This window comes from Magnolia sinica, chromosome 13 (assembly GCF_029962835.1).
Source record: "Magnolia sinica isolate HGM2019 chromosome 13, MsV1, whole genome shotgun sequence".
NCBI lineage: Eukaryota > Viridiplantae > Streptophyta > Magnoliopsida > Magnoliales > Magnoliaceae > Magnolia > Magnolia sinica.
In genome coordinates, this window is record NC_080585.1 from 37,321,306 (window position 1) to 37,334,718 (window position 13,413).

Here is a 13,413-nt window from a genome sequence, read left to right on the forward strand (position 1 = left end):
AATTACAAGGCTGAATTGCAGCCATTAACATCAATCTAGGCTAACAAACAAGAAAACAATAATTGTACAAGATATATACAATCAGTAACTGTACAAGATTGACACAATCGTGCCATAATTAGAGGACCTAATTATAGCTAAATATATGCTAATGCTGTCCTAATTATGTTGTCCCTGTTAAATATATGCCGTTGTCCTGATTATGGCTAAATATATGTTGTCCCTGCTGTCCCTGCTAAATATATGTTGCTGTCCTGATTATGTTGTCCCTGCTAAATATATGTTGTTGTCCTGATTATGGCTAAATGTATGTTGTCCCTGCTAAATATATGCTGTCCTGATTGACATCCCCCCTCAAATTGATGCTAGTCGATCAAGAAGCATCAATTTGCCCACAAGGAACTGATGGCGCGGTCGTGTCATGGCCTTTGTAAATACGTCAGCTATCTGAAGGTCAGTGGAAACATGAGGAAGAGAAATGATACGCGTGTCTAATGCTTCTCGAATAGAGTGACAGTCCACCTCAATGTGCTTCGTTCGTTCATGAAAAACGGGATTAGCAACAATCTGAATGGCACTAGTATTATCAGCATGGAGAGGTGTAGGATACCTTCAAAGCCTTCTATTACCTGTTCTGAGATTTCTGGGTTAGGTTGGGACTAATCTGTTGATCTTCTTGGCTGTCGATACCTTCAAAGGAAGGTGTAGATAATTCTGGTGGGTTATAAACTGCTGTTTGGCAGTTTCTGTTGAGGGTAGGAAGTTTCTTTCTTGCTGGAAATTTTCATTTTGGGGTGATTAGTGGCTGTCGGCGTGTCCAGTTCTTGCTGAAAATTCTCATTTTGGTCTCCTTTTATTTTGGACTTGCTGGTTGTAGGTTTTTTTTTGGACTAGGGGTGAGGTGGATTTAATATTATCAGTCTTTATTACTGTGTTTCGGGCACCATGTCTACTAGCAACTCGGATTCTTTTGGTGTGCGCTTCGAGCAAGAATTATTCTGCCTGGGAATTTCAATTTCGCCTATTTGTCCTGGGGAAAGAGTTATGGGGTCACATAGATAGAAGTGATCCAGCTCCTACTGAACTGTCTAAATTGGCTCAGTGGAAAGTGAAAGATGCTAGAGTCATGACATGGATTTTAGGATCTGTTGATCCTCTGATTGTCCTAAATCTGAGGCCATACAAGACTGCGCGAGATATGTGGGAATATTTAAAGAAGGTTTACAATCAGGACCACACAGGTAGACGCTTTCAGTTGGAATATGAAATCACCAATTACACTCAGGGCGATCTCTCCATACAAGATTATTTTTCCGGGTTTCAAAACTTATGGGGTGAATTTGCTGACATTATTTATGCTAAGATACCAGCTGCATCTCTCGTTGCTGTTCAGGAGGTTCATGAACAAAGCAAGAGAGATCAGTTTCTAATGAAGTTACGGCTGGAATTTGAGGCAACTCGCTCCAATTTGATGAATCGTGATCCCCCTCCCTCTTTGGATGTGTGCTTTGGTGAATTACTTCATGAAGAGCAATGTCTTGCAACACAAGATACTTTTCAGCAGAACCGCATGACTTCTAATGACGTCGCATATGCAGGTCACGGGAAAGGCAAGGGTCGGGATATGCAGAAGGTCCAATGCTTTAGCTGCAACGAATATGGGCATATTGCTGGTCACTGTGCCAAGAAATCTTGCAATCATTGCAAGAAGCCGGGATATTATCAAAGACTGTCCGACTCGTCCCCAAAATCGCCAAACTAATGCCTATCAATCTGTGGTGGGTACTTCTGCTTCCGCTAATTCCTCTACAGCTGGTAATCCCTTTGTTCTTACTCTTGAAACTGTTCAGCAAATGATCATTTCAGCCTTTTTAGCCGTAGGGCTTCAAGGTAACAATACACTACCATCTTTACCTTGGCTTGTTGATTCTGCTGCATCTAATCATCTGACTAGTTCCTCCAACACTCTTACCAATGTTCGGCATTATTATGGCTCATCATACATTCAGATTGCTGATGGTAGTCAGTTACCTATTCATGCTATTAGGGATATTAATTCATTAGTTAAAGAAGTTTTTGTATCTCCTGAGCTTCTACTAGTCTCATTTCCGTCGGACAATTGGTTGATAACAACTGTAATGTTATCTTTTCTCGTGATGGTTGTATTGTGCAGGATCAGGTATTGGGGAAGATACTCGCGAAGGGGCCTAAAGTTGGACGATTGTTTCCTCTACATTTTTCCATTCCTTCTTGCATTTCTTTGGCTTGTACTATTGTAAACAATAAGGGTGAAGTATGGCACAAATGTTTGGGTCATCCTAACTCTATTGTTCTATCTCATTTAGTAAAATATGGTTTGTTGGGTAATAAAGATCAATTTTCCTTTCATCTCTCTTTTGATTGCTCAACATGTAAATTAGGTAAGAGTAAATCTCTTTCCTTTCTTGCTCATGGCAGTCGTGCTGAAAGCTATTTTGATTTGATCCATAGTGATATGTGGGGTATTACTCCTGTTATATCTCATGCAAATTATAAATATTTTGTCACGTTCATTAATGATTATAGTAGGTATACCTGGATTTATTTTCTTCGTTCTAAATCTGAGGTATTTTCTGTGTTTCAACAATTTGTGACTTATATTGAAACTCAATTCTCTTCGGGCATTAAAGTGTTAAGGTCCGATTCAGGTGGTGAATATATGTCTCATGAATTTCATGCCTTTCTCAAGCTGAAAGGAATTGTTTCTGAGCGTTCTTGTCCTCATACACCTTAGCAGAATGGTGTTGCTGAACGTAAGAATCGCCACCTGTTGGAGGTTGTTAGAACGTTATTGCTTGAATCTTCGGTTCCTTCTAAATTTTGGGTGGAAGCCTTATCCACGGCAGTTTATTTAATTAATAGATTGCCTTCAAGTGTCTTGCATTTTGAAACTCCCTATTATCGTCTTCATCATCAGCATCCTAACTATCTTGATTTGCATACTTTTGGTTGTGTTTGTTTTGTTCATTTGCCATCACACGAACGACACAAACTTTCTGCCCAATCCAGTAAGTGCGGTTTTATGGGTTATAATAATTCACACAAAGGTTATGTGTGCTATGATCCATGCTCTAACAGATTTCGTATTTCTCATCATGTTGTTTTCTTTGAAAATCAGTCTTTCTTTTCTACTCATGTTGCATCCTTGCCTGAGATCAATGTTCTTCCTCATTTTGATGACTTGACTCATATTCCTGAGTGATTCAAACCTGGCTCTAATACCATGAAAGTATTTTAGATTCAATGTCCTCATTGTGAGGTTCGTCTGTTTATATAGAAACTCTAGGCTAATTACAAGGTTGAATTGCAGCCATTAACATCAATCTAGGCTAACAAATAAGGAAACAATAACTGTACAAGATATATACAATCAGTAACTGTACAAGATTGATACAATCATGCCATAATTAGAAGACCTAATTATAGCTAAATATATGCTAATGCTGTCCTGATTATGCTGTCCCTGCTAAATATATGCTGCTGTCCTGATTATGGCTAAATGTATGCTGTCCCTGCTAAATATATGCTGCTGTCCTGATTATGCTGTCCCTGCTAAATATATGCTGCTGTCCTAATTATGCTGTCCCTGCTATCCCTGCTAAATATATGCTGTTGTCCTGATTATGGCTAAATGTATGCTGTCCCTGCTAAATATATCTGTCCTGATTGACACTATCCCCGAGAGAATGGAATAGAAAGATTTCACCAAGAACTTTCCTGATTTAATCTCCTTCCATCGCAATGAATCAGCCCTCTCCACCCTTGATAACTGATTCAAAAGAGACAATAATTCTGCACATTCATCATCAAAAAGATTAAAGATCCATCTGACAAAAAGGAGTCATACCTCACTGGCCACCAAGAAGCATTGGTTAATTGTTATGTCAGGATCCACAGCCACCTGAGCTAGCCTTGGATATAATTTTCTTTCCTTAAAATATCTTCACCATTTTCACTGTTTTGATCCAATTTTGGAACAATTCTATTTTGCATCGTTTGTAGATAGGTACTATTAGCCCATAACATATGCTCCCTCCATTGACGACTATAAGTTGGTAACTTCCCTAGAAGAAGTAAGACGCCAGAAGAGCCAAGTAGAATTTCCCATAAATCAGAGCTGCTGAGCAAGAAAAGGCATATAAACCTAAAAGAAATCAATTGAAGCAATTGAACAATATAGAATTGTTTGTGTTTATATAAAAGTAGGGGTGGGGCACAGGCACCGCAGTGGAGACAGAGAATGAAGGAATTTGGAAAAGAGAAAATCAGCACTAGGGAGAGAAAAATCAGCAGCACACCAGGATTTTTTAGCAAAAAGCATACGCCGTTCTTGGGCTTGTACAGTTGAAATCTAACCTGTTCAACGGACACCAGCTGCATTTCCAAATTCCTAAAATACCCTTTTAACTTCGCTTCAATTGTCTTGTCATGTCCTTAAAATAGTCAAGGTTCTCCATCCATGAAAACTAATTGTGGGGGCAAGAAAGTTCAAGGCCTACTGGAATTATACATAGTAGAGATAATGCAGAAATAGGAACTAGATTATGTAATTTTTCACTTTAGCATCCAATCAATATCAAGAGTGCAGCACACCAGGATTTTTTAGCGTAAAGCATACGCCGTTCTTGGGCTTGTACAGTTGAAATCTAGCCTGTTTGACGGACACCTGCCGCATTTCCAAATTCCTATAAAATACCCTTTTAACTTCACTTCAATTGTCTTGTCATGTCCTTAAAATAGTCAAGGTTCTCCATCCATGAAAACTAATTGTGGGGGCAAGAAAGTTCAAGGCCTACTGGAATTATACATAGTAGAGATAATGCAGAAATAGGAACTAGATTATGTAGTTTTTCACTTTAGCATCCAATCAATATCAAGAGTGCAAAACCCGAAAGAATCTAAATGTTCCAAACTGACCTGGGCTAAAGCTGGAAGTGGCTGTTTGCCCGTACTCTCAAGATATCCACTACAATCACCAACTGAGAACACATCCTGCACGGAAGGAACACGTAACCACTCATCCACACCAATCCTGTTAACATTGGTGGCAATCAGTAGCAAGAACTCCCTCATACATAGGAACAACACAGGCATGCAAAAGTAATGCAAGTCATACAACCATGGTATTCAAAAACTGTCATGCAAAGGCCGTAGTGTAAAATGGTAGTGGTGGGACCCGTTATGTGATACAAGGGCAGTAACACCCGTTCTGAAAAATACAGGCCCCTGATGGGCCTATAACAGCTGTAATGGCAGTTACGGGACCGTAACATGCCAAAACGGGGCCTAACAGGCTGATACAGGACCTAACGGGCTAAGACAGGGCCCATAAAGTTTCTTTGTTTTTTAAAAAATAATTGTTTGACCGTTACCGTTACAGGCCTTACTTTGATGGCCGTAAGGTTGCCGCCACAACCACCATTACCGTTATTGAATACCTTTTATGCAACTATGTTAGAACACACTCAATTCTGTGTATATTTTTATGCATATATGATCATGTCTCTCTTCAAATGGAAGATTTGGAGCTGAAGGAGACAAAATAGTGAATTTTAACCACAAAATTAGCTCAATGGAATTAGTATATACCTTCCACCTCGTGACTTTGGAAATTGCAAAGAGCTTATGAAAGTAGATGGACCGACACCAGTAGACCATACAAGCAGCCCATATGGAACCTCCGTTCCATCATTAAGAATTATCTTTTGAGATTGAACATCCTTGACAACTCCACGAACAAGGTGAACTCCTGACTGAGAGAATAGAAGGAATGCAAAGCATCCAAGCCTCATCACTAAAATAAAAAACACATGCTAACTTACTAAAATATGTAATGTATGATCAAGATGCCATTAGCTTGCAATACCATTTCAAACAACTGGAATTGATGTGACTGAATAACACAATGCTAATTCTTGATATAGATTCAACATGCCAAAAGATGAACTTCCCATTCATTTTTAGTAGTTTGTACATAGGGCTATTCCCCATGGAGGATATACGAAACAATACAATTAAGAAACCCAAGAAGACTCCTTCCAATAAAATTAAGAAACCCCAACGGGTCCCTCAAATTTGTTTGAAGTGTCCTCCCCCACAACATGCACAAGCAAAAACTCACCATGCACACAAACGGGTTATCATAAGCTTGGCATGTCCAACAGCATGCGCACGTGCACACAAAAGGCATCATAAGCTTGGCATGTCCAACAACATGCACACAAACAACAAGGCATCATAAGCTTGGTGTGTCCAATGTTCCAACCGCATGCATGCATGCACAGGATTGCCAACATGCAGATGCAAATAGGACTAGGTTGACAACCTTCGGAAGATTTTCGTTGCTCTAAAACCGAATTGTTGGGGATTCACATGTCAAGTGAGAAGTGAGGACTCATTGCAGTTGGCGGATGTCTTCAGTTGTAAGCAAAGAGCTTTTCCTTCCTCCTACCTTGGGTTGCCTCTTTGTATAGGAAAACTAGGGAAACACTTTTGGGAAAAGGTTATCGAAAGAATTGAAAGAAAGTTGTCGAGCTGGAAGCACCGATACCTCTCTAACGAAGGTCATTTAGCTATCATCAAGGCAGCTTTTCCAACACGCCAATTTGTTTTATTTCCCTTTTCAAATGCCCAAAATCGGTGTTGAATAGGCTTGATAAGTTAAGAAGAGATTTCTTGGGGGAAGGGGCTAGGGATAATAATAAGTTCAATTTACTTTGATGGGAAGAAGTTTGTAAGCCATTCAATGGAGGAGTTGGTCTGAAAGACTTCGGCCTAATGAATATCGCTCTTCTTGGTAAGTGGCATTTGAGGTTTGGTTCTGAAGCAAGCAATTTTTAAACGAAACTCCTTGTTTCCAAATAAGGCACTCAGACAGGTTATTGGAGCATAAGATTTTCTTCTCTCTACAGTGCCTCTAACGTTTGGAAGGCGATTGTCTCCACCAAGCAAATGTTTCAAAAACGTATCTCTCTCTCTCTCTCTCTCTCTCGGGAAGGAGAATCCTATTTGCTTCTAGGTTGACGTTTGGTGTGGGGATTGGCCCTTGCAAGAGCTTTTCCCGAGGATCGCTAGTCTCGCCACAAACTGGTCTATTCTTTATGGATCGATGCTATTCTCTAAGCGGTAGAATTATGGTTTGGCCTCCTTGTTGTAGAAATCTTTTGGATGAAGAATTTGAGGAGCTTCTCAACTTGCTAAATTATATAAAGCTCTTCGTTGCTTTGCCTCTCGATGAAATTTCAATGGTTTGTAGAGTCCACAATTCGAGTATTTTCTCAGTTCTCTCATTCTACAGTTTGATCTCTAAGCCGTCTTCCCCGTTTACCTTTCCATTCCATCAGTGGTCTTATGGAGACACCCCAAGCAATTGTTTAAAAAACGTATCAATTGTCTCCACCAAGGAAATGTTTCTAAAACGTATCTCTCTCTCCTTCCTCTCTTGGGAAGGAGAATTGTATTTGCTTTTAGGTTGATGATTGGTGTGGGGATTGGCCCTTGCAAGAGCTTTTCCCGAGGATCGCTAGTCTTGCCACAGACTGGTTTATTCTTGTGGATCGATGTTATTCTCTAAGCGGTAGAATTGTGGTTTGGCCTCCTTGTTGTAGAAATCTTTTGGATGAAGAATTTGAAGAGCTTCTCAGCTTGCTAGATTATATAAAGCTCTTCATTGCTCCGACTCTCAAAGAAGATTCGATGGTTTATAGAGTCCACAATTCGAGTATTTTCTCAGTTCGCTCATTCTACAGTTTGATCTCTAAGCCATCTTCCCCGTTCCCCCCCTCCCCCACCCCTGGAGATGTGGCTTTTGTTTGGCGAGTGGGGTAGGAAGAGAGTGCTAACCATTGATAATCTGCAAAGGAGATCTCTTATTCTTCCAAGTATCTAGTTTGATGGGCATGGGGGATGAGGAGACAATCAACCATCTTCAAACGAGCACTTTCTTCTTCTTTTTCATATATCTTGGGTGATGCTGAAGTCGGTTGACCATCTCTTGTGGGCTTGGCATAGAGGTATTTCAAGAAAATCCCGTTAAGCAGTTTGGAAGGTTATCGTGATGGGAATTTTCGAGGTTATTTGAAAGAATCAAAACAATCGATGCTTTCTAAACAAGGGCTCTTCAATTGAAGAGGTCATTTGTTTAGTGAAAGAGTATGTTTCAAAATGGGCTCTTATGTAAAAGCCGCCAATCCTACTAATCTTTCTTCTTTGTTTTTGTCATAGTGTCGTTGAATTCTTTCCTCGCTTTTTGGCAGGCCTCTTAATAAAATTTCAGTTTTCTCTTTAAAAAAATCATAATAATGCTCGCAAACAAGTGCCATAATTGCTCTCTTTAAGGTGGTTATATTAATTTGATGAGACACTACATTCCCAGCTATGATATACCACAAGCTATCAATTTACATCCCCTTAGGGGTCATTTGGGTGGGAGTAAATGGAAGGAATTAGGGATAAATAGAGGTAAATGGGTTTTGAAGTATGTTTGGATGAGAGTAAATGCAAGCAAATGAAATGCAATGAATTATGAGAGTAAATGAAATCCTCTCTCAGAGAAAGGAATTGGAAGTAACTGGCATGCAATGTTCAAAAAATGGACCGTTGCTGGCTCCGTGCATCAAAGGGGAGAAACGCACCCTCTTCATCATCATCATCATCATCATCTCTCTCTCTCTCCCTCTCTCTCTCTCCCTCCCTCCCTCCTTCCCTCTTGCAGTGATCGGAGAACTGTTACCCATCGGAGGTTAGCCCATGCCTTCTCCTCTCTTTAACAGCAAACACCATGTTGAAGAAGACGGTTTTTTCTTAAAATAAAAAAAGGGAAGGATATATTAGGTGGATGGGATATTGCTTACGGACATTTGATGGTGCTTAGGTGGGCCCCACCATAATGTATGTATTTCATCCATGTTGTCCATCCATTTTGGAAAATTATTTTATGGCATGAGCTTTAAAATGAGGGAGATTAAAATCTTAGGTGGACCACACCACAAGAAATAATGTCAATGAATGCCCACCATTAACAACCTCCGAGGGCCCATGGTAATGTTTATTTTCCATCCAACCTATTGATTAGCTCACACAGACTTGGATAAGGGAAAACAGAAATATCAAGTTGATCCAAAACTTCTGTGGCCCTGCAAAGATTTAATGGTGGTCGTTCAATCGCCACCTTTTCCTCTAGTGTGGTCCACCTGAGATTTAGATCTTCCTCATTTATTATTATTATTATTATTATTTTGAAGACACGGTGTCCCCACCTCATTTTTGAAGTGAGACTAATCCCTGCGGATACATGCAATCACCCACAACCACGTACATCGGGTAAAGCCAAGGAGGGGAATCAAACCCTCACCTATAACCTACAGTGAAGATCTTCCTCATTTTTGTGCTCATGCCCTAAAATGACCTGGAAAAATGAATGGACGGCGTGGATAAAACAAATACATCATGTTGGGCCCACATAGTAGCATCTAGTAGCAAGTTGTAACTGGCGTGTCAGGGTCAGTATGCAATCCGCGTCCGTCCGAACGCGGTTTGGCTAGTGACGTTGCAGTAGCCATGTGGCTATTGGTCATCGCTTTGTGGGCCCACCATGATGTATGTGTTTTATCCATGCCGCCCATCCATTTTTCCATATCATTTTAGGGCTTGATGCTAAAAAAGTGGTAGCTATAAATTTTAGGTGGACGACGCCACAAGAAAATAATAGTGAATGAATGTCCATTGTTGAAAACTTCTTAGAGTCCACTGTAATGTTTATTTGACATCGAACATGTTGATTAGGTCAAACAGACCTGGATGAAGGGAAAAAACAAACTTTTGTGGCTCCCACAGTTTTTAATGGTGGGCGTTCAATCAACACTCTTTCCTCCCGTGACGTGGTCCACCTGATATTTGGGTCTACCTCATTTTTGAGCTTATAACATAAAATGATCTGGAAAAATGGATGGATAGTGTGGATGAAACTCATACATCATGGTGGGGCCCACAGAGCATCGACTAGTAGCCATTGGCTAGTGGCAACCTCACTAGCCAATCCACATCCTGTCTGGATTAAGTGCGGCTCTAACCTAATGGGTGGGGAATGAATTAGGTATGGCCCTGAACATGGGGCCCACCTTGATGTATGTATTCTATATCCATGTCGTCCATACATTTTTCTAACTCATTATGCGGCATGAGCCCAAAAATGAATATGAACCAAAGCACAAGTGGACGCCACCACAATAAACAGTGGTGATTGAATGCCCACCATTAAAACCTTTCTACGACCCAGCATAAGGTTTATTTGTCATCCAACTTGTTGATAAGATTTCACAGACCTGGATGAAGGGAAAAAATCAAATATCAGCCTGATCCAAAACATTGTGGCATTACTTAAAATTCTTGAAAAAAAAAAAGTTTGCTATAAAAATAAGTCTAGATCAACGATGGATTGGATCCTCCACTTCCTCATCTGATAAATTCTTTTAGCACAGGGGAGCCCAAACTACATAATTATTGACAGTTGAGTAGAAACGATCAATGTTCAAATCCAATTCTAGAGCAATTTTGGCTAACCTTAGGAATACGAAATGGAGTGGGCACTCCCTAATCCACAAATCCTTTCATAACCGAATCCATTTCCCATCACCCTGTGAGAATTGGATCCCCTCCTTAAACTTATTCACCATACTAAGGACCCTCTCCACAACCCTGACGCCTTGTAAAGGGACGAATCCTTCACCCACAGTCCACCTTCCCGAACACTGTATTTGTAAACAATTACCTCTCCACAAGACATCCTCCGAATCGAACCTCCACAACCATTACCTAGCAACATTTGGTTCACTTGCTCTAAATTCCTTACACCAACTCCCCCTTATATAACCTGCATACCTCTTCCCATTTCAAGAGGTGGAATTTATACTTCGCTGCAACACATTGCAATAGAAAATTCCATCTTAGCCTTTCCAACCTATCTGCCATCAATGTTGGACATGTAAAAAGAGACATGAAATAGATTGAGAGGTTCGACATCGCAACTTTTATCTTTGTCAACCTTCTGCCCAGTGAGAGATGCCTGCTCTTCAACCTAGACCTTTTCTTTTCAACCTTTTCGTTTACTTTTATCTCACAAATGTTTGGCGGGCTTGCAAATACACAAAGGGAGCCAAAGATACGCGAACAGAAGCAGACACCTCATCACCAGTGCAAACAATGAGCATTTCACTTTTGAAAATATTGACATTTAGGCTCGAAACCACCTTTAAGCATCTCACCAGTTTCATCAAATTATCCACCATTTCAACTTCTACATCACAGAAAAGAAGTGTCATCGACAAATTGAAGATGAGAGACCAGTGACGCAGCAACCCCCACCCTGAAACTCTAATCAGCCAAGCTAACTAGCCTTTATCAAGCATCTTACTTAATGCTTTAGCCGCCACTATAAAGAGGAAGGCGAAGAGTGGATCCCTTTGCATTAGACCTCTCGATTCTTGGAAAAAAAAAAGGCCTTTGGGAGAGCAATTTACCAGCACCAAGAACCTCGTCAAACGAATACACTCTTGTATCCACCTCCTCCACCTTTGCCCACATCCTAATCTCCCCAACATATAGTCTAAGAAGCCTCAATCAATGTGATCATACACCTTTTTTTATGTCGAACCTACACACCATCCCCTTCTCCTTTCCTTGTGTCTCAAATCCAAGCACACATGGGCTATAAGTGCACGGTCCAAAATTTGATACCTGCCACAGACACGCAACAACCACATGAAATCTTATAGCTACAAGATTTTTGTATGGTCAATCGAGCTGGTAGGACGAAAGTCACATGGAACTTCCCCCCCATCAATTTTCGAGATGATGGCTATGAATGAGGCCCCTAATTCCAATGACAGGCAACTCCTCTCCCAGGATTCAGTTACGATTCTAAGCAAGTCACCCTTCACAAGTGTCAAACAACCACTTTCTCGAAAAGCTCGAGCTATCAAAGGATGGTGTATCAATATATATTAAGGGACTTTAACACTCCCCCACACGTGCGGGGTGGAACTCCGCACAGGAACATACTGGGCAAGGGTGGAGGAACAATCACAACCCCAGATTTTTATGGTCTACGTTCTTCCACAATTTAACACAACACTATAAAACCTCTTCACAATTGCCAAACGACACTCCGACCATCCTCCCAATATGTTTGATCGCCTCCTTAATGCACTTCATCCCCCTAGCCACTGAAGCATGCCCCCCGTGACTCTTTACAAGGATGTTAATGTCACTTTCTAATTTACCCTGGCTGATGCATAGAGCCACGTCATCACATCTAGCCACTTTTTGATTGAGGGGATGTCCAATGCAACAAGAAGAAGACCTTCGCCACTCTGACCATCCCATGACCTTTTTTCATCAAAGCTTGAAACCTGAGGGGGCTTTTCCTCAAGCAGCACCATCGCCAAAACCTGCCTCGCCATCTCTTCTTTAGCCGGAACATTGTTAATGAGCAGTGCCATCTCCAACAACGAGGACTAACTCAATCACGATATTGCCAAAGGAGGAAAGGGGAATAAATGTAGATAAAGGAGATGACAGATTAAGCAGGTTTGATGATTTTGACCTTCACCAACAAATAGAGAAGGGATCAAAATATCGGAAGGTGCAAGATATAAGCCCGGACCCTCCTTGCACGTGCCATGATTTATTAGGTGCTGAAGATAGAACATCGTCGAGGTAGGCAATTGTAAAGTTGTCAAATGCTTGGATAATCTGATTCATGATACGCTAAAATTCAGAGGGTGCATTCTTTAGTCCGAAGGGTATCACATTCCCTTCGTAGTGCCCATTGGGACTCTGAAGGATGTTTTTTAACAACACTTCTCAGTGATGCAAACATTGCGACCATCCACCTTGGCCTTGATGTCAAACCTTTACTTTTCCAAAGTGGTGACCGACCTCTGGCTTTTCTTCTATAACTACCACATCCAGAAGATGTTTGATCTAAGGCACTGAGGCAGCCTTCAAATTTTGTACCGTGGAATCCAAGTTTGATATACACAAACCAAGCTTATGCACATCTCAACAAAATACTAATAATAAATTAAAAAGAAAAAAAGAAAAAGCAACAAAGCAAAGTAATGCAGGGACATTTTCACACCGGGCTCAAGTGGGGTGGCCTATGGGATGCAGGGGCAAACTCGGGGTGGGCGGCCCGTGTGAGGCGGTACCCATGTGATGTGGGGCCCATGAGGGGAGTTTGGTTGAGGTCCTAACCCATGAGATGTGGTGCCCACAAGGAGAGTTCGGTTGAGGTCCTAACCAATGAGATGTGGGGCCTGAGCTATGAGATAAATGAATTAATTCGCCATGCTCTATTAGTTCGAGCTTTTAGAG

At 41.0% G+C, this 13,413-nt stretch overlaps 1 protein-coding gene across 2 annotated transcripts in view; it reads right to left on the minus strand.

The window, feature by feature from the left end:
• The window catches only part of LOC131223599 (internal alternative NAD(P)H-ubiquinone oxidoreductase A2, mitochondrial-like), a 75,813-nt gene that overhangs the window by 18,753 nt on the left and 43,647 nt on the right, over positions 1 to 13,413 (minus strand). For both annotated transcript variants that reach the window (XM_058219036.1, XM_058219035.1), the window contains exons 5-6: positions 5,629 to 5,792; positions 4,957 to 5,071 (exon numbers count right to left, since the gene is read on the minus strand). In XM_058219036.1, the coding sequence (XP_058075019.1) occupies positions 4,957 to 5,071; positions 5,629 to 5,792 (279 nt within the window). The remainder of the gene's footprint in view (positions 1 to 4,956; positions 5,072 to 5,628; positions 5,793 to 13,413) is intronic.